Below are 21460 nucleotides of genomic sequence, written 5' to 3' on the forward strand. Positions count from 1 at the left end.
TGAATGCCAGCATCCCAAAGGAAGATTGTAGTATAAATACAAGGGAGCACTCGTGTAACGGGCCAGAGAGTGGATTAACTAAGCATGTCGGCACTCCTGAGAAATAACCGGATGCAATCTGAAGATAATGAGAGCGTAACAGGGAGAGAATCGGGCTTCACTTTGAACCCAAACACCAGGGAGCCCATTGAGCAAAGCACCATTACCCGGCCCAAGCCACCTCAGTAGGGTTATTGTGGGAACAAAATGGGATAAAAACCCACGAAGCTCCCTAGAGAAAAAGTGAAAGGGATGATAAATGAATCCTACACAGCATCGCTCTGGGGTGATGAGCATCTGTCCTTGTTTTTATGAAGCATTTTGGGTTTCTATCCTGTATTTTGATGTCGTGAGACTCCCTGAAATCTATGGATGAAGTATACAAATTTCATTCATAAAAATAATAATAATTGTGCAATATGTAAAAACACGCAAACTGACAAAAGATCCCTGCAGAAGAGGTGGGGCACTCCAGACCCCTTGTTTTTCAATTATTTAAACCACTTCTGTACCCTAACCACTCATCCAAGATACCAGGAAGGTCCACAAGCGGATTCCCAGTAGAAACCATAAATTAAAATGCAATACAGTAGGATACTTAAGAAGGGTTGTTACCAAAACAAACAAAACAAAACCCCGTGGTATTAGCAGCTACAAAAGCCTTGAGTAAACAGATGAGTCTTAAAATAAGCATTTAAAAACACATCAGAGTTGGCGCTTGCCTCACGTCAGCAGGGAGGAGATTCCACCGCAATCCAACGGGCCATTTCCTAGGTTGCCACAACATTAATCTCAGCAGGCTGCAGCACAACTGGGAGAGTCCCACCCTAAGATATCAGCATATGGACTGGTCTATATAGGAGAAAGCGCTTCTAAGCAGATGACCTGGTCCTAAGTTGTTGAACTCTATCCATGCCTTTGGGACGCGGGTGGCGCTGTGGGTTAAACTACAGAGCCTAGGACTTGCCGATCAGAAGGTCGGCGGTTTGAATCCCCGTGACGGGGTGAGCTCCTGTTGCTCCGTCCCTGCTCCTGCCAACCTAGCAGTTTGAAAGCACGTCAAAGTGCAAGTAGATAAATAGGTACCGCTCCGGCAGGAAGGTAAACGGCGTTTCCGTGTGCTGCTCTGGTTCACCAGAAGCGGCTTAGTCATGCTGGCCACATGACCCGGAAGCTGTGCGCCGGCTCCCTCGGCCAATAAAGCGAGATGAGCACCGCAACCCCAGAGTCGGTCACGACTGGACCTAATGGTCAGGGGTCCCTTTACCTTTTATCCATACCCTGCCAGCATCATTCATCTCCCACATAATGGAAGTTGTTGTTCGCATCTGTCTGTCTCGAGAGACAATGGAGTGTGCCTCCGAAGGTGAGGTCAAACCGCTGCGTTAGAGGCACTGAAGTGAGCTCCCTGGGGCGCAAGCCTGGGCCGTGTGTCTGGAGATCCTGGGCTGCCCAGACAACTAGACCCCCCCTCTGGGCCTCCCTGATGGGGTCTAAAGGAAAGCAGGGCAAGACGATTTACACCCACTAGGCTGCAGGAGTTGCCAGAAGGAGGCGTACACAGCGCCATCCAACTGCCTTAGGGACTCCGCTCTAGATTTGTGTAGGGTTTGCTTCTTAGCCTTGGAGTTGTCAGCCGGCACACCGGGGAGGGGGGGGCACAGATTCTCCTCCCCTGCTGAAGAGTATCCTGGGATATGGTCTTAAATACATTCTCCATGGCTGTTGGGCCTACGTGTCACCCCACATGAGCCCACAACGCACCAAATAATGAACCCAATGAAAAGCACGCTGCCCCCGAGTTCCTATGAAAAAAGGCAATTTTAGAACCACAGGTCCACACATCGCATCTTTGTGGCGCTGGGGAGGACGGCAATTACTTGAACAATCAGAAACCTTCTTATGATGATTGACGCGGGTGGCGCTGTGGGTAAAAGCCTCAGCGCCTAGGGCTTGCCGATCGAAAGGTCAGCAGTTCGAATCCCCGCGGCGGGGTGCGCTCCCGTTGCTCGGTCCCAGCGCCTGCCAACCTAGCAGTTCCAAAGCACCCCCGGGTGCAAGTAGATAAATAGGGACCGCTTACTAGCGGGAAGGTAAACGGCGTTTCCGTGTGCGGCTCTGGCTCGCCAGAGCAGCGATGTCACGCTGGCCACGTGACCCGGAAGTGTCTCCGGACAGCGCTGGCCCCCGGCCTCTTAAGTGAGATGGGCGCACAACCCTAGAGTCTGGCAAGACTGGCCCGTACGGGCAAGGGTACCTTTACCTTTACCTTATATATATGCAAATATCTACAACAAAGAAATTTATAAAAGAACCAGGAGAGGTTTGTGCAGTGTTGCAAATGAGCCTGTTACACAAACAGAACTTTGTACGTTTTCGCTTGAACATTAGGGTGCAAATTAGATTGAGGAATCCTTATGCACACCAGGAACACCTGCATTTCAGAGGAAAGGAGAATTTATTTGTTTCTCCTGCGCAGCCTAAATGCATCTTAATGCACTCCTGAATAATGCTTCACAATGAGGTTGATTGAGGGGGGGGGCTCTTTCCACACTTACAAATGGGTTTAAAAGGAAAGCGATTCCTCAAGCATTTTAGCAGTTCCTGGGAACACATCAGGTTGAATCGAGAATGAAAAAGCAAAGCTGGACCACGAGGAAGACCAATAACTTTGCTGCGGAAGGGAAGGGATTCATCACGGCTGAAACCACAAGAGTTTAGGCGGACACAAATGGGAAGTTAAGGATTAACTCAACATCCAGACTGGACGTTTCCCTGCAATCTGCTACAGAAAACGGTGCAAAAAAGGTGCCCAAGTCTGCAGCATGCTCTGTGACCCGTTGCTTCTTAGTGCTCAGACCCAGGTTTTCTCATGGGAAAGTCTATGAAGCCTAATGAAAGGGGTAACTACCTTCCTGCACGGACAGGACTTTGGAGGAGGTGACAGGATGCAAAGCTGAACAGGACTCCTTTGTGCCTCTCCATATGTGTGCAAGAGAGAGAATCTGAGTCTGTGCAGCTTTCCCCCCACCAACATTTGGGAGAAGGTGCACCTGCCAAAATCCCCCCTTCTGCACAACTGTGCAAGAGGAAAGAGTCGTGGACTGTTTCTTGGAATCCTCTCCTTCCCCTCCTTTTATCTCCTCTTTTAAGAAATTTGTTTTCACTATTTAACCTGTTCGCCAGATGCATTTATTTACTCTTTAGTGAAAGCAAAACCGTGCTATTTCATACTGGATATTTTACAATCCGATCTTGAGGCTCTCTCCTGCTACACTCCCCCCAACCCCCACTGCAACAGATTTATTAGAGTGTGTAGGCCCTTAGGGTGTGTGCAGGACTGCCAACTTTTTGATAGCTGTGCCTTTTAACAGCCCCTTGTTCTGCAGATATTAGCAGGTGAAGCTTCTTGCAGCATGGAAATAAACGAACCTCATATGCTCTATGCACCAAGTAAAACATTCCTTTTCACCAGGCCTTTGGCTAATTCAACTATCTATGGCCTTTTAAAGGGACGCGGGTGGCGCTGTGGGTAAAACCTCAGCGCCTAGGACTTGCCGATCACATGGTCGGCGGTTCGAATCCCCGCAGCGGGGTGCGCTCCCGTCGTTCGGTCCCAGCGCCTGCCAACCTAGCAGTTCGAAAGCACCCCCGGGTGCAAGTAGATAAATAGGGACCGCTTTCTAGAGGGAAGGTAAACGGTGTTTCCGTGTGCGGCTTTGGCTCGCCAGATGCAGCTTGTCATGCTGGCCACGTGACCCGGAAGTGTCTGCGGACAGCGCTGGCTCCCGGCCTATAGAGTGAGATGAGCGCCACAACCCTAGAGTCTGGCAAGACTGGCCCGTACGGGCAGGGGTACCTTTACCTTTATGGCCTTTTAAAATGTGGGTGCAGAGGGGGGCTATTGTTTTTCTTCGTTACTATGGTATGTAGTTTTGCATTTTAATATTGTACCCTGCCCTGTGATCCTTGCACAAAGGGCGGTAAAGAAATTTAATAAATAACGATGATGATGATAATAATTGCTGCGGATCCCAAACAGCAATAGAAGCCATCTGAAAAGAAGGAAACCCTACATGCATTTAATTGCATGAAAGCCACAATGGCTTTATCTTTCAGGGCCACAATTCTGGGACAGGGAATCATCTCATTCCAAGAGAAAGAACGGAAAAGGGATATCAGTGCCTTGAGAGAGGCATTGCTGAGGTGAAATGATGAACAGCACGATGACTGCTATTCTGTGCATGCTTTCAAAAAAAGAAGAAAACGAGTAACAGTTAATAATTATTACTTTTTAAATTACACACCATTTGTCACTGCAAGAAGAAATACAAGTTTTGGTTCACTAACAAATAGAAGCCGGTAGCTAAAATAACAAGAACTCTAGGTAAAGCTCTGTGACAAGTGTGTAATAGCGGGTGGCAAGACAAGGTTTGCCTCTGTGAAAAGTGCAAATTGATCCTCAGGGCCAGGGGTCAGCAACCTAAGGCCTAAAGGGCCAAAAGTGGCCCATGGGGGTCGTTTAAGCAGCCCACAAGCTGCCCCCAAACCAAGCTGCCCACTCATCGAGTCCCCATGCACTGTACTAAACTGGTGCAGCGCAGGGATTCGCTTCCGCGGCGCCAGAAATCGCGTCTGCGCAGACGGCGGAAATTGCGGGCGCGTGATCCGGCCCACGAAGGGGATCTGCTGGAGTGAACCGGCCCAGGCAAGGTAAACCTTGCGGCCCCCTGCTCTGGGCTAACATTCATGCTTTGCTTTTGAGTCTGCATGCTTCCTATAGGCTGTTACCTATTGGAACTGATAGGGTGAGAGGCAGGGAGGTTGGCAGCAGGGGGAGCTAGAGGCTCAGAGCCAACAACAGGCGGAGTCAGCTCTGCCTACTTCCATCCCATCCTCCTCTTCCCTGGCCGGTTCCACAAGGGCAACAGGAGGAGGTGGCTGCCAGGCAGGGCTGCAAGAGGGAGGGCACTTGGAGGGCAGCGCCCCACCTTCCAGCCTCCACTGTCTGCTGCTGCTGCTGTTCTCTCGCTTAGGAAAGAGCTGGAACGTGGCCCTCTAAGCCTCTCCGCTCGGCCCCCTGGCTTCTTCCCAGGGAAATGAGACTCTCAATCTCTCTCTCTATACATATATATAATTAGTTTTTTAACGTAACACTTTCAACAATTATTAAGCATACTTTTATATCTTATACAATTTTTTTTTACTTCCATCAATCGCATCTGAAAATTTTCCAATCTTTCACTATTACATTTAAATATCATAACTAATATCTCTCTTCTTTCCCACCCTTGCAATATTTCCTATATTTCTCCTTACAAAACGTCTTGTAGTCCTATTAGTGTAATTTGTTGATTACAGTTGCTCTTCAAATAATTCATATATTTCTTCCAATCTTCTGTAAATCTCTGGTCCTGCAGGTTTCGAACCCTTCCTGTCATTTTATCCAATTCTGCGTAGCCCATTAATTTCATCTGCCATTCTTCTTTCGTCGGTATTTCTTCTTGCTTCCATTTCTGGGCCAACAATACTCTTGCCGCTGTTGTTGCATATAAAAACAATTTAACATCCTGTCTGTTAATATCCTCACTTACAATACCAAGTAAAAATGTTTCTGGTTTTTTTAAAAATGTGTATTTCAACATCTTTTTCATCTCATTATATATCATTTCCCATAAGTTTTTTTTACTTTCTTACATTCCCACCACATATGATGAAATGTTCCTTCTTTTTCTTTAGATTTCCAACATTTGTTATTTGTCTTATACGTTTTAGCTAATTTCACAGGTGTGGTATACCATCTATACATCATTTTCATCACATTCTCTTTCAAAGCATTACAAGCTGTAAATTTTATTCTTTCTGAGACTCTCAATCTCAGGGTTCGAAGCCCACCATGGACAAAAGCCTCTGGCCTCACCCAGTATGTGTTATGTGACCCCTTGGTTTTTCAGGAAGGAATGGAGTCCTTGCATTTCCAATCCCTGTCCTAAAAACTTTGGGCAGCTTTGGATTCAGCGCTGGAAAAGCTGGAGTTCAAGTGCTGCTCTCACGCCGCTTTTAGTACAAGGGAGGTCTTAAGTTCACTGCTGGGTTTTCTTCTCTTGAGGTTGCTCATCCAGAAGCAACCTTGTTAACTATCATCATAATTTCCTTTCCGCAGAAGCTGAAGATTGCATGGGGATGGCGGCTCTCCAGAGTCACATTCCCAGGGCCTGGCTGAGCAGGACTTGAACTCGGCTCTCAAATTTCCAAAGTCCAGAGGAAAGCCAAAACGTCTCTCTGTGCCTGCTTTCTGCATGGAGCTCAGCAGAGCGTCGAGAGGGCGACTCGGAAAAGTCCGGGGTGCAGATATTTTAAGCGCACCTTGTACCCCAACTATGAGAAAAAAAGTTAGACGTCAGGAACGAAGGACTGTGGAACGAGACAGGGGAGGCGGAGAAGCGGGGCTTCAAAGCAGCTCGGAGGCACGAGCAACGCGTGCCAAAACCTGCAGCTGTTTTTGCAAAAGTCAACCCCGCGCAAAAGTCGATAGAAACTGTTCCAAAGTTCGCAAAACAGAAGCAGCGGAAAGACCAAAGTCCATGCGGCGTCCAGGATAAATGAATTGCTTCTTCTTTCGCTACATCACCGCTTTTCGTTGAAATCACGGGAGAACAAGGCAAAACCTAGCATTTTCCTTTGCAACCAGCCGCCCGGACCGGCGATTGCAGGCGAGAATTTCCCTTTCCTTTGCAATACGAGGCGGCGCGAGAGAGAGCTGAAAGTCCATTCCATCGAGCCAGGCTGATCCCTGCCTCCCGGTTTTCCCAAACACCCTTAATCACAAGTGGCACTAGCCTCGTCCAGTAAAACGCCGCAAAGCGTCAACACTGTGTTCGCCCGACGCCGCCGGCCAATGAGCGCCGCCGGAGCCCAATATCCCGCCTTCCGTGGAGCAGATGTGCACCGGCCTGGCGGCCATGTTGAGTGCGGCGCCAGGGCTGTTCGGTCGCCGACTGCGTACTTCGAGGCGTCGCTGACGGCTACGAACACCGGGGAAAGCTTTCTTAGAGCACGGGGGAACCGGTTGGATCGGGTCCGGTCGGTTAGCGGCCTTGGCTGCGTGGGGGAACCGAGTGGTGTCTCCGCCAAGGGCGCCAGTCGCCATCTTGAGTGTGGCACATGGCGCTTGCCTCCCCCTGCCTTGCAGACTCCATTGGGCATTCGGTGCACGGACGGAGGGGACCCCCCAAAAATCTCCCAGCCCCCCCCCGCAAATGCAAACTTCGGGGGTTTTTATTATTATTTGCAAAAGAAACAAGCAGCATGTGCAAAGTCAAAGAGCTTAAAATGAAAGCAGTTTTAGCAATTCCAGGGTTTTTTTTGTACGGTGGGGAGATTTGCACCTTTTAATAATTGCAATTGCAAGATTTTCAACCCCCTTGCACATATTTTTTCAGGGCTCCTTGCACCCAAATCCCTTGCCATTTTTTAAAAAAAAATTAAAAATATTTATTGAAGTGGTGGGCACCGAGCCGGGGAAGCGGGCGAGTGTGGTGGGGGCGGGAACCGGCCACCCGCATTTTAAGTTTGGCAGGATTCCTCGCGGGGGCTTTGATCGATCACCTCCGGTGTGCGTTGCGCTTTGTGAAACGAGCATGGCAGCAAAAAGTCGGAAGGGACGAACGAGCAGTTGCTGCTCCAGTCGAATTTCCCGGTTAGCCCTCTCAAATCAGAGCGAGAAATCGTCTCTCTGTCTCCCGCATCCTCCTTTCCCCCCGCTTTTGCAAATAAGAGAGAGCGGGAAGAAGTGCGCGGGGAGGAAACGCGAAACTCATCCCCTGCTTGGCGTGAGCTGCGGGCTTTAAAAAATGTGAAATTTCGCCCAAATATTTTAGACCGGGAAGATGGGATTTGGAGCGGAGATTGAATTGAACAGAGATCAGCAGGTTTCGAGAGTCATCTCTCTCCCTCTCCTCCCCCCATCTCCAAGTGCTGAACACGGAGAGAGGCGTTCCCACGTGCACGCGGGTTCTCCGGCCAATAGCGCAGCCTTCCCGTCCTCTCATGTTTGCTCAGCAGCAAGTCGAGCCAAAGACGCGTGTTGAGGGTTTTTGTGTGTGTGTGTGTGTGTGTTTTTGCGCGGGGTTCTAGTCGGGCTGTGCGCAAATCCCACGAACTTTGGGCGCCGCCGCGCAATTTTCAGCACGTTCGCCAGCTGCCCAAGCGACCCTCGCTGGTTCCGCCTGAACCTGCTGGCGCGTTAAAGAGCGCGGAGATGCGCGCATGACCTTTTAAAAAAACAACTAAAAACCACCCCACCCCCTGTTGTTCTCCACCCCCCCCGATCCCCGACTCGCAAAAGCCTTCTACCCCCACCCAGGTTCCTGCAACCCTCCCCCCCCCCGCAGCAGATTGCGCACGAGCGCAAGACTCGCGGACGTCGCACCCCCAAGGTTTGCGCGTTGCTTTTTGCGCAAAATGGTGGTGCTCGAGAGAAGTTCCCTGCGCGCGCGTGCGTATGCAAGCGACTTTGCTTCAGCGGGGGCGCAAAAAGGGCGGTTTTTTTTCCAGAAAGCGGCTTTGCAACTTCGGAGTGAAAGGGGAGCAGTGCGCGCGTGTGCGCGCGCCGAAAAGAAAAGTGTGTGGGGGGGGTGAACTCGGCCCCCTTCTGCTCCTCCCTCCGGGCGCGCTGCGAGCCTTTCGCCTTTTGCAATGCCTCCCCCGCTCCGCTTTTGCGCTTTTTGCACGGCGCAAAAACCTCCCCGCGCGCGGAGGAGGGGCAGGAGACGGCTCCGGGGGGGGGGAGGCCTGCATGCCCCCCCCCCCTCTTTCCCGCGCGCGCGCTTTGCAGCGCCTCCTTCCCCTCCCTCCCTCCCTCCGTCCTGCTCGCTTTGCATGGACGGCTCAGGCCCGGCACCAACTCCTCGCCGCGCTGCCCAGACGGGAGGGGAGGGCGGGGGGGGGGGCGAGCGCGCCTCGTACAGCTTTAAGCAGCCTTGCCCATTGTTCGCCCCCCGACCAATCGGCGGGCCCCTCTTCCCCGCGGCCGCCCAATCCGCGCCGGGCAGGGGAGTGAGCGTGCCGCCCACTAATCTATATTAAAGGTAGTGGCGCCGCGTGAGCTTCCCACTGGCTCCGTCCAAAGCCATCTTTGCATTGTTCTGCCTTGCTCGCTCCGGCTCTCGGGGGGTTTTGTTTTTTTCCTCTTCCCACCCACCCCCTTTGCTCTTCGCTTCTTCCCCCCTCTTGCTCCCCAGGCGCGCGCCGGTGGACCTGTAAGTCGCCGGGGGCTTTATTTTTGTATTTTAGCTCTATTTTCTATAGATTAGAGAGAGATTTATCCCCGCGCAACTCCCAAGCCAGCCATGTCAGACGCCGCCGTCGATACCAGCTCCGAGATCTCCACCAAGGTAAGCGGCCGCGACCCAACGCATGCGATGCGTCCTCTCCTCGCCACGCCGTCCTCCTCCTCGGCCGCGGCTACTTATTTCTGGATCTGCCTCGACGGAGCCTCCCGTCGTCCGCCCCCCCCCCTCGAAAGTCCCATTTTGTCCGTGTGTGTCTCTCGACGAGCGGCGTGCGCTCTCTCGGCTCTTCCCTCGTTTCTTTGTTTGCGACAGCGACCTCGCTCCCGCAAGATTCCCGGCATGTTTTTTGTTCCTTGGAGGTGGTTTTTGCGGAAAGGAAAATGGTTTTCCAACCCCCCGAGGGGTCGGACAGGACAGCTTGTATATCGGAGAGGGAGAAAGCGGGAGGCTTCTTTTGAGAAAATCTCTTGAAAGTGCCCGAGCTGCGGGCTCTCCTGGGCTCTCGCAATGGTCCCTGTTGCAAAGCGGCCGTCTGGAAAGAGCTCTCCATTCAAAGGAGCCTCGCGGGTTTGACAGACGTGGAAAACTTCAGAGGGTCCCTCCGATCCCCCTACTTTCCCGGTGACTTTTTAAGTGCCATGAGTGCGAGTCGGGGGGACGGGACGAGGGGGAACTAAAAAGCCACCCGGCGGGAAAGACCCGCCGTGCCCAACGGTTGAAGGCAGCCTTTTCGTGCTCCTCTTCCCCGGTCCATTTCCACCTGAAATTACGAAAACAAGCGAGGGGCGTCGGGAGGGATGTTCGCCTCTTGGGTATCCTTTGTGAACGTTCCGACGTACTTGCATGCAAGTTGAGTTTGCGTGTGTCTGCTGCTCTCTCTCTCCCCCCCCCCATATTTTTTAATTTGCTTTTGCTAATTGCACGGAAATAACTTTACGACCCCCGGTGGCAGCGATAAAATCGGAAGCGGTTTGTTTGGGGGGGAGGGAGGAGGAGGCGGGGGCGGGAAGAAGGGGGTCGGGGTTGACTTGAGTGTCGGGTTGGGGGGTCGCGGCTGTAAAGAGGCTTCGCTTTGATGGGGAAGCGGAGAGCAAATGTTGGTGGCCATCCGGCGCGGGCTCTTTGTTTCACGGTGCGGGGAGAGCCAGCACGTCGCGGCGGCCCCTCGCTTAGCGCCCGAGCCTCCCGGGGTCTCTATAGATTTCCTACCTACTTAATCTCTCCCCCCCCCCAGCACCCCACCCGCCCGACATTCACAGGGAAAGGGTGTCCCCTCGGGGTTTTTGGGGGGGAGTGAGATCTCCCGTCCAGCAAACGAGCTGGACTGTTACCAACGCACTGTTAACCTTGCGCACCCGGTACGAAAAGGGGGTCTTGCTAACATCTGGGGTGACATCTGAAGTTCAAATGCCACCCCCCCCTTTTTTTTTTGGAACTAGAATGACCCTTTTCCCTCCGTCTCACCTCGCCGCCCCAAGCAAAAGTTCCGGAAGCTCTCCTCGCGGTTTTAAAAGGGGGGTCCGTGCGGATGGCGCGGGGGCGTAACGGGGCTCGCCGGAGGGAACCCACGCGTCCGAGTGGGTAGATGGATGGGCGGGGATGAATGGGAAGACGGGGGCGGGATCGGTGTTTTCCTTTCCCCGCCGCCAACATCTCGGTTGCCGTTGGGTTGCCGGCGGGACAGGTTCGTCCTTCTCTGCTCTCCCCCCCCCCCCCCCGGGGCCTTGGACGGGCGGCGGATACAATGGAGCAGCCGCCGGATACATTGTGCCAAGCAGACGGCGCGCGGCTCCTTCGGCCTCCTGGCCACCCGCAGATTCGGGGAGGGGGGAGAGCCGGCGGTTTTAATAGCTTGCAGCCTTCGGGTGGCCATTTCTCTCCCGCTTTTAGGGGCACCCTTCACTTTTCTAGGCAGGGGGAGCGTCCCCGCAGAGACCACCGACGGGGCTCCACTCGACGTCCCCCCTCCCCAAACAACCCCCGTTTTCACAGCCCGCATCTCGAAGGGTCTTCGAGGCCACGGAAGCGAACCCAGCAAGGTCATTCCGCGGCTGGCACCGTCCCTCTACTTTCTATCTCCCCTCGAGGGGAGGGGGCGTCGGGTGCAGGCGGCTTGGGCCGTTGCTGGGATCCAAGAGAGGAGACCCCCCCCCTCTCCCCGGTGCTCCTGCGCCGCCTCCAGCTTCCATTAAGCCCCCCTGCCAGCCTCGTTTCTTTCCTCGCGCCCCGTCGAGCTTTGGCGCTGCGCTCCGCGGACGGCCTTTTTACAGGTGCCGGCAAGAGCTGCGGTTTGGGGAGGGGGGGTGTTTAACCCGAAAGCTTTGCAGCTGCGGGTGGGCAGTTCCGCTACAGAACCCTGCGTGGGGGGGGGGGTGAGAAGCGAAGGGACGTTTAACGTCCCGCTTTGGCGGCGAGGTTTTTTTTTGGGGGGGGGCCTTTGGACGGACCTCAGACCCACGTCGAAGCGGACGGGCGGGCGCCCCCAGTGAGTGGTGGTGGGGTCATGGGCGGGCCACCCTTAACTGGGGCGGTGGAAGTTGGGGCATCGTTTAGAAAGGGAACTTTTGACGGTGATTCACCCCCCCCCCAAAAAAAAACACCCCACTTTTTTTTCCCCCAGGATGGCCAGCTCACACCACTTGCCCAAGTGTAACTCTTTAGACGAGAGAGTTCCTATACACAACTATCTTATAAATAAACAGGGGGCGGGGAGTGAGCCCCCCAACCTATTTTCGCCTGCAAACTCTTTTCTCCCGCCCCCGTGAATTTATTTTTCTTTTTTGCCCCCCCCCCCCCAGATGCCCCGGGGGCAGCCAGCTCGCTTTATTCCCCAGCCGGGCGGCGGCTCCTCCTCTCCAGCGCCGCCCCCGGCTGCTGCGGCCGCGGCAAACAGCAGCCCAAAGCGGCCCCACCACGTGCCGCCTCCTCTTCTCCCTCTTGCCTTTCCCCCCTCCTCCTTCCCTTCCCTTCCCTCTGGCCCCCGCCCGCGCGGGGCCTCTTGGGAATCGTAGTCCGCTGCCTTCCCCGCGCCCTGCCGCAGCCCTCCCTGCTCCTTTCAAAGGGGGAACTACACGTCCCGGCATGCGTCGGGAGTTCTTCCGCGGCTGGCCAATCGGAGCGGGCGCCGGCCGTGGCGCGCTGTTTTGAAATGGGCCCGGGCGCGTGGCAGGCCGTAGGCGAAGCGTCGAGCGCTCGCGGCGCGGGCGCCCCCTGTAGGTGGGAGGCTTTTTTATAAATTAAATAAAAATAAATGTTTGCCAGGGTTGTTAATAGGCGTATCTGTTACAGGTGGCGGCGGCAGAGGTTGCACTTTGCAAAGCTTGCAATTAGGAGGGGTGGGGGAGGGAAAGAACGATCCCATGAATGCATTTGACAATTGGGTTACCCTTGGCACCAGGCTGCAAATGTGTTTTGAAATAAGGGTTGAAATAAGTGCTTTTGTCAGTTTTGCTTTACGTGGACTGTTTTATTTATTTATTGCCGTTCCTCAGTTAGCAAATTGGGTTGGTGCAGGTGCCTCCTGCTTATGTTTCCTATGCCAGAGGCCCAGTGCATGTAGGGTGCTGTGTTAATAAAATAGTTTCATCTAGATTTCAACCTAGCGGCTCTGCAAGGTTGATACCCGTCGTGTTTCTTTTAGAGTACAGTTCCAGATAATTGTTGTTCTCTTTTTAAAAAAAAAAATATCCAGCAGGTATGGATTGCCCCTCCTAGCTAGTGTTGTTGTGGCTGGTCTTGAAGTGGCAAACAGCTCTGCTGGGCCTGTAATTATAGACTCCTGCCTCAAAGGTTTCAGGATCAAGTTAAAGCTTGTTAGTATTGTCAATTTGCCTTGGAGTGTGGAAAAATCTGGTGCTTTCTGCTTTGAGGTGCCTCTACTCCATGCAAAGAATAAAATAAAAATCAACCATGTCTTGTAGTTCAACCGGCCTGTGATGATCTAGCACTAGGTTTTCGTTACGAGGTTAACACTTGCCACTGCTGCTTCATTACGGAGCCTGTTTTGATTTGCTCTTTAGAGGGTGTTGCTCAGAGAGGTTTTGTGTTCGTATCTGTTTCTGCACATGAGGGAATACTGCTCCAATCTGGTCGATGTGAAAACGATGGATCTGCTTGCAAGCCTTGCTGGGTGAAGGTAACCAGATCCAAAAGTGAAAAACAAAACAAAACACTGGGCTTGCTTGATTTTTGCCCAGATTTAAATGCTCAGCAACAGGTGTGAGCCTAGTGGTACTAAAGTGAGGCAACACAAGAGGAGGATTCCCGGGTGTTCCTTCTCAGTGCAGGCAGCGTTTGCTAATCTGTTCCCGATTTACCCAGGAGCCCTGCTTGTCTTGAGAGGCTTAAGCGATGCATGGCTGCACCGGGCCTGCAAATAATTTGGAGGCTAGTCTAATCCAAACGAATAAACCGGGGCGGGGGGAGCAGGGAGGCAATCCTTTATGTCGGGTTGTGCATATAACCGCCCTCCAGATTAATCATTATTTGCTCTGTGGGGAGCAAAGCATGCAGCCATTCGGGTGGCAGAACCACCAACAGACCAGGCCACGGTTTATCCGCTAAGATGTTCCTAGATACCTTGCGGCCTTTTAAACAGCTGGCAGGCTGAGGCTGTCAGTCAGAGAGGGAGAGGGCAGGATCCTGGTGACAGGCTTATCTGTGTATGCGTGGGCAAGGGGTTTCCTGCCATGGCTGGTGCCTTTTTCCGCCAGATTGCGGCAACCGGCCGGCAGCAGGTAGACACATCCCGCGGCTCAAAATGGGGTTTCTGGACTCTGCTTCCCCCCCTAGCTCCTGTGGTTTTCAGTGTTGGCGGTTTGTTGATGAGCCACTGACTCGCCCCCCTTTCATAAGGGGGAAGAGAACGTGCCGTAATATCAGGCCGGAGGCCGGTGGGGGAATGTTTCTGTGCTGTGGACTCCCATAACCTAACCTGGTCCAAGCCTGGTCTGCTACGGGGAGGTGGAGCTCTGCTGGAACAACATGAAAAGCTGGGCTTTTCCGTTCCTGAGGTTTACGCGTGTTTGTCAAACACTGCACTGCCTAAGCGCAGAGTCTGTCTGTTTGGTTTGGTTGGGGAGGGGGGGCAAGGTTTTGCTGTGCCCAGTCCCGGCTTCTGCATTCAAGCTGTTCCACATGCAGTTGGGGAGGAGTACGTTCATTTCCTATACTTTCCCCCCCGGCCGCTGTGATGTTCTTGTTTTCCTTCCTTCGTTCTCCCACCCTTCCAAAAAAACAAACCAAGCTCATTGGAGAGGAGGAGGAGGAGGAGGTGAAAGAGCTCCTCAGATTCCCAAAAAGAGCGTCAACCATATTGGAGGCTGGAATCCTGGTGACTCACTGTGGTTTATTTCTGTCCCTTTTAAGGACTTGAAAGAGAAGAAGGAAGTCGTGGAAGAGACAGAAAATGGCAGAGATGCCCCAGCTAATGGAAACGCCGTAAGTATTTTCTGCCAGGAGGCATAGGAAGTTACCTTCCGCTGGGTCAAGCTGTGGGGCCCAGCCTTTTGCAAGCTGCTGCCCCCCCCCCTCCCCAGATGTGTTGAACCACAGCTCCTATCACGTTGTACTGGTTGGGACTGATGGGGAGTGGTTATCAAAAAGATCCAGAAGGGACCAGCTTACAGAAGGCTGGGCTTCTCCCCGTGTGAGGTGTCTCCTGTTTCCCTTCCCCAGAGAAATCTGGGAGGTGGTAGAACTCGAACCCAGGGCCTTGTGCATGCTGCTCTGTCACTGCTGCAACGTCGCTGGTTTCTCTTTCCTGAGCTTAAAGTCTTGTTGTAAATTAAGAGAACGCAAATGTAAGCTCATCCAACCAATACCGTATGGTAACGATTGAAACAGTAAATTATCGTGGGCTTGCAAGTTGTTGCATCCGGTCAGTGGGGTGTTGGCTCTTAGTTTTGACCCCGTCCCCCTTTTGCAACACCTGTGTTTGATTGCTGCAACACAGAAATGTTAGGATTTCAACTGTCAACCCACAGATTCTGCATCCCTGCCATAGCAGGGGATTGGCAAGTGGCCAATAACCCCGACCGCTCTGTGTGTGTGTGCGCACATGTGGGGAGGGAGGGAGGAGAAGGGGGCAGGTGCCGACCCAAACCTAGGGAATCCTGCTAGGATGATCTCTGGTGCACCCTAGCAGCTGTTTTAAGAAACAAGACCGCAGCTCTTTCAAATGCTGTGCTTTTGGGGGCAGTTTCCTGTGCGGGTGGCGTTTGGGCTGCCCCCTTTGAGGGGCGAGTTTTGCCTTTTCCTAAGCGTGTTTTGTTTCCACAAGGAAAACGAGGAAAATGGGGAGCAGGAAGCGGACAACGAGGTAGATGAGGAAGAAGAAGAAGTTGGCGAGGACGAGGAGGATGAGGAAGAAGGTGACCTTCCGTTTCCCTTTCTGACCTCCCCCCACCGCCACAAGGGCCCCCCCCTTCTGCTTGCAGAAGGCCAGCTGCTCCCCCTTGCCCCAGCTGTGTCCAGTTGCAGAGGGCAGTGGCTCCCCCTAATGGCCTTTCTGGGTTGAGCACGACAGGCAAAGCATTTTGCTTTTTCGCCAACTCCTCTAAGGAGAGCCAACCGGCGACAAAATCAGCGGGGAGCAATGTATATTGGGCCCTGCCTTTCCCATAAGGAGGACACGGGCTTCCCCCACCCCTCCCACCACCGCCGCAACAACAACCCTGTGAGGCAGGTCAGATTCTGTGCGACTAGCCTGCGATCTCCCAGCGACGGCTGCGTGAGGATTTGAGAAACCTGTCCTGGCCCCGCACCTTTAACCTGCAGGTGTTTTGGGCCCCAACTCCCGTTCCGCCCAGCCTCAGCCTCCCCGGCGAAGCTGGAATATTTGGCGTCTGTTCAGATGCGGGGGGAGGGGGGAACCGTTCAGGGTTTGATTCCTGCCATTCCTTTGCAGGCCTGGCACCTTTGCAATTTTGCAGCTGGCTTCCCAAACATTTCCCCCTTCTGTTGCTGAGGAGTCGGGGGTAAACTTCTCGAGCCTCATTCACACACTCCCCAAAGGGGGGCCTAATGTGTCGGATGCCCCCGGGTGTGTGAGTGTATAGGTGACAACCAGGTATATTTCCTTGTGGCGTTTTAAACCACTTTTAATTGTTTACAGCGAGTGGGCTATCCACTGTGCACTATATTATTTCCGTGGTGGGCTAGGAAACCCAAAAGCCTGGGTTTTGGGTGGGAGAAAAGAACCGTTTGCGATGGGCAAATCTTCCTTCCCTTTCGCCCTGTGGATAAATTGCAATGGTCTCTTGCGCAATTGCAAGAGCTGGAGGCTGCTTCCTGGAGGAGATCTCTGCGAGGGGAGCTCTTGTGGCTTAGCTTTAGGCACTTTGATTCCCCTCTTTTCCCCAATAAATAAAAAAATATTAACGACCTTGCTCCTTGTTCCCTTTACCCAGTTTCTTTGCCTTTAATGGCATCCCCGGAGAGCCTCTTTAATTGTGGCTCTGAACCGCTGGCGAAGGCATCTCATCTCTCGTGAAAAACAAGACAACGTGCAACACACACACACACACACACAAACACACACCCCTGGGTGCAAGAAGCATTGCCCCTTTCTGGAGAACGCTCTGAATCACACTTGGCTATTGTCTCCTGTGGCCTTCGGGCCGTTTTGCATAATTGGGTATCTGTTGCTGGGTGGGGGAGCGTTGCCTGGCGACCCCTGGTGATTGAGGAGGAGGAGGAAAAAGGGGTGGGGAAGCAGAGCTCGGAAACCATGGCGATGGAGCGGTGATGTCAACACCAAGCTAGGATGTGGCAGAAGCGTTCTGGGTTGCCTGCGGGGAAAGGAGGTGGGGAGATAGATAGATAGATAGATAGATAGATAGATAGATAGATAGATGCCTTTGATACCATTTCATATAGGGTGGTGGCATTAATCATCATGATTTGCATTTTTAAAAAAATAATAATTGCAAATCTAACAAAGAACGTCAGCTCACCTTAACAATCATCATCGATTACGATTTTAAGCATATATTAATATACATTGTCCATATGGCCACAAAGGATAACCAAACAAGGCTGACGATTATAAGCTCTTCAGGGATGGATATTTAACTCTCCAGCCTTGGAGTATAACTCTTTTTGCAACCATCAAGGGCTTGCAGGATCTGCTTTTTGAGAGCTCTCCGGCACAAAAGTTCAGAGAGGCAAGTAAATGTTCCTATAAAATTACATTTAGAACATCAACATTAACACTATTACAATTTCTTTTCCCAAACATCAGAAGGAACAAAGGCGCTTTTTTGTGTGGTGGGGCAGCAGATTGGGCCCCTACTCCCCAAAGTGCCCTGGAGGGTGTGTTTGCTGTATTTTCTCCCCTTTCGAAAACACTAGTATCTGGTTGCTCCTCGGATCCCGTTACTTCGCTCCAGAAGCCAAGAATGTCCTGTTCCATTGGCACAAAAGGCAGCCATTTCCCTCTGTCCGTTTCCCTCACAGCCCAGCAGAGCTCCCTTCCATCCCCAGGACTTTAAAACTCTGCTTGAGGTGAAGCAGAGCAGCATTGAGCCCCCAGCCTGAGCTAATCCCGCCTTCCTGAGCCGGCCGCCATCCCGGAGGAAGTGGGGCAGCTTTTCTGCCCAGGTGACCCTAATCTCTCCCCTCCTCTCGCCCCGAGGCCTCCTTCCACTCCGCTCTCTGCTAGTGGCTTGTGGTGACAATTAAGCCAGATTACTGGCCTAAATGTGGAAGGTTCAAACAGGCCTGCCACTTATCTAGAAGAGCTTAAACTGGGGGGGGGGGGGACACACACAGATCTCTCCAGTGCTGGAGTATCTCTCCGAGCCGTCCCCAATCCACCGGCCTATTTCAGACCTTTTCTGGGTCAATCCAGTCCTCTTTTCTTTCTCTCAGTTCTGAAGGATGTGGTCCTTGGCAGGTTCCCTGCCCCTGACAATTAGCAAAACGCCCTGAGTCAGAACTAATGAATTTTGGCTCTCTTCGTCCCACCTCATTAAAGGCGGGCTTGTCGTTGGGACGGGGACGCAGAAACAAACTGGGTTTGGCTGAGCCACAACAGAGGCCTCCCCTCTTTTCCCTGTTTCTGTGCAGTGTGGGTTTGCTCTCACAAAAGGTGCTTGTTCCAGTGTTGCCTTGCGCCTGCACCCCCGGCTTGCGTGCAGAGTTTTCTGCATCGGTTCCTCTGCACATAGTTCTTGGGTGTAACAGGGCACACGTCTCGTCTCCCCAAAGTTTCACTAGCCTTTTGGCCCCCTATCTTCTCCCTCCCCCCCCCCCCCAAGGCAGGGGGAATTGAACGGATAACTGGGTGTGAATGATGATGGAATGTCCCCCTCTTGTGCCCTGTCCTGCTGCACAAAAATGCACAGCGTCTTGTCATCTGCAAACGAAACTCTTCAAACCAGTAAAAGATTCCAGCGTTTTGTGGAGAGAAGGGGCAACTGCTTACTGGGAGTGCTGCCCCTGCCGCCATTTGTAGCCCCTGCTAAAAAGCCCAAATCCGAACAAGCAAGAAATAAAAATAAAAGGCAGAAGGGAGATTGAATAAGTAAGCCTTCCTGCAGAATACCTGCAGCTCCTTCTCCCTCTTTGCAGCAAGCAGGCAGGCAAGCACCCTCCTCAAATGGACTCCCGGGGAAATGGAAGGAGGAAGTAAAACCCATAAAAAGTAAAACTCGCATAAAAAGGAGAACAAAAGTGGCACCTTGCATTCTGCAAAGGCTAAAAGAACAGAGCTTTTAAAAGTCAGGACGCTGAGAATCTGTTCTGCAAGGGCTCCCGGAGGCTTGGACCAGGCGCAGTGGGAGGGTGTGGGTGTTGCTGCTTCCTCCTCTCGCTTTCCCTCTTTCACGCCCGTCGTCCTCTTCCCCCCCAGGTGAAGAAGAAGATGGCGATGAGGACGATGAGGCTGAAGGGCCCCCAGGGAAGCGGGCAGCCGAGGACGATGAGGTGAGTGGCTTGAGGTCCGCAGCTGTGCAAGATTTAGAGAGTCCCCTAAGAGAATTGGAGAGCCGGGGCCCTTCTGGTTCTTCCCATAAGTCGCGGAATAAACTTTCTGGCATCTGTCGATGGGGAGATAAGTGAGAAGCAGACTGCTTTTGTGGAGCAAAACATCTGCAGGCCAAGGGAGCCTGGCTACCTGTATCTTTGCCCTTTCTCAAGTTTTCCAAAATTGGGCAAAGGGAGATTTATTTCTGATCTGCTCCATGGAACTTATACGCCACCCGACCGGGGCAAGAAATCTCGTATGCAGATATGAGTAAGATTGAATAACAATTTTTAAGACTTTCTAAAAAGTCTCCGTTAACAATGGACTGGAAGACGGGTTCCAACTGGCACCAGCATCCTAAACATCTGGGCAGGCTTCTCTAAACCAAAATAGTTTCCGCCCAGTGCTGAAAAGAGTGCAGCCGATAATCAATAGGCAGGGAGTTCCGAGGTTGTAGGTGCTGAAACACAGAAAGAGCCGTGTTCTTACACGTAATATACCATTTCCCCCCCCACAGGATGACGACGTCGATCCCAAGAAGCAGAAAACCGACGAAGACGATTAGGAGGCAGAGCTACTTTTAGAAACACACACATTTTTTTTAAAACTTAAAAGAGGAATTTTTTTTTAAAAGGCCAGCGTGACCTACTCACCTTTGAAGCTCCTGTTGCAAAATGTCCCCCTCCTCCTCTTCCTCCCCCCCCCCGACCCCCTTTTTGCTGTGGTTGCTTGTCATCAAGTAGAGGGGGGGGGCAGTCCTTCTCCCAACTCTGAGTGGAATGAAAGTTATGCCACTTTTGTGGGGGGAGACCGGGTTGGGGGGAGCGGAGAAATTAAGGTCCTAATTCCCCCCCCGCCGCCGCCTCTTCTCCTCCCCAATGGAAAACTTCAAGGCCCAGCTTGCTTTCTTAAAAGTAACTTTAAAGGAGAATTTGTTTGTATTTTTTATTTACATTTTATATTTTTGTACATATTGTGACGAGGTCAGCCATTTTTAACGCGATCTCCGATTGACCAAAAGGGGGGGCGGGGCTTTGAAGTGTGGTGTTTTAATTTTTTAAAATCTCTCTCTTTCTCTCTCTCCCTCTGTTCCTCAAAAACAAAACAACCGAAAAGGAAAAAAAATTGAAATATTTCTTGACTTTACTTGTGGTGTGACCATGTCCAAAACATTTATCTCGAAAGGAGAAGGGGGGGAAACAAAACACGACCTTGTAAAAAAAATAAATGCAAAAAAAGTCCACAATCTTTATTCTGAGCATTCCAGTAACTTTCTCTTTTCTTCTGTGTATGTACTTTAGATGTACCATAACTAGTTGGTTTGTATGAGATGGCAAGGCCAAAGATAAAAGGGTTTTTTTCTTTCCTTTTTCTTCTTTTTATTTTTCGTTCTTTTGTTTTGTCTACAAAGTTGCTGTTATGTTTTTTTTGGCCTGTTTGATGTATGTGTGAAAACAATGTTGTCCAACAATAAACCGGAATTTTATTTTGCTGAGTTGTTCTAACGAAGCTGGTTGTACAATTGCTGTGTAGCTTTCGTTCTTTCCCCTTTTATTCTGTCTTTTGGGGGGGGGATGGAATTGAAAGGGCGATGGGTTTTTTCCCCCTCCTGGCAAAGAGGCCTGTTGGAATCGTAGAACTATAGAGTTGAATGGGACCCCAAGGGTCATCCAGACCAACCCCTTGAAATGCACAGCTGTAGTCTGAAACAAACACCTGGAAGCATTTGCGGCCTGGGCCCAGCCTTTGCCAACCTGGTGCCCTCCAGGGCGTGGCTTGCTCCACCCTTAAAAAGCTATTTTGTTGCCTGATTGATTTCCATTTATTACAGAATCATTATTATTGTGTACACCTTCCTTTTTCTGATGGACTCAAGGCAGCTTACAGATAATAACAGTTAAAAACAGAACTGGGAGGAAATAATTAAGCAAAAATTGATGGGAGAATCTCCTTTGCACTGTGAATACATTGGCATGATTTTGATGGTCGCTGAAAAGTCCCACATTATCTGGGAGGTAAGGCTGAGAGCCAGGAATTCAGAGAGACAAATTAAAACCATAGATAATTACAATAGAAACAGCATGGCACCAGCCCTTTGATTAGAAGCGGTCAGTTCCCGAACGTTTGTCAGAAGTTCTTTGACAGCTGGGGAAAGACAACA

The 21460-nt window shown here is 51.8% G+C and overlaps 1 protein-coding gene across 2 annotated transcripts; it reads left to right on the forward strand.

Moving 5' to 3' along the window:
* The first annotated feature begins 9133 nt into the window (after positions 1–9133).
* On the forward strand, positions 9134–20821 carry PTMA (prothymosin alpha). 2 transcript variants are annotated; one of them, XR_003706968.2, is made up of 6 exons: positions 9134–9434; positions 14700–14771; positions 15613–15703; positions 16240–16401; positions 19186–19259; positions 19817–20821. XR_003706968.2 is itself a non-coding variant. In XM_028731812.2 (5 exons), exons 1-5 carry the CDS (start codon positions 9390–9392, stop codon positions 19862–19864), a joined length of 330 nt encoding a protein of 109 aa, XP_028587645.1. In that variant the 5' UTR covers positions 9140–9389; the 3' UTR covers positions 19865–20821. The 2 variants fall into 2 exon arrangements, 1 of the variants encoding a protein (XP_028587645.1); XM_028731812.2 differs by lacking the exon at positions 16240–16401 and having other exon boundaries at positions 9140–9434.
* The last annotated feature ends 639 nt before the right edge of the window (positions 20822–21460 follow it).

This window comes from Podarcis muralis, chromosome 6 (genome assembly GCF_964188315.1).
Source record: "Podarcis muralis chromosome 6, rPodMur119.hap1.1, whole genome shotgun sequence".
Lineage (NCBI taxonomy): Eukaryota > Metazoa > Chordata > Lepidosauria > Squamata > Lacertidae > Podarcis > Podarcis muralis.

Bases quoted from the DNA above. Each gene is read 5' to 3' on its own strand.
- PTMA (XM_028731812.2), top strand. From the start codon at position 9,390: ATGTCAGACGCCGCCGTCGATACCAGCTCCGAGATCTCCACCAAG. The intron at 15,704-19,185 runs GTGACCTTCCGT...CTTCCCCCCCAG, and splicing joins CGAGGAGGATGAGGAAGAAG to GTGAAGAAGAAGATGGCGAT. The intron at 19,260-19,816 runs GTGAGTGGCTTG...CCCCCCCCACAG, and splicing joins GGGCAGCCGAGGACGATGAG to GATGACGACGTCGATCCCAA.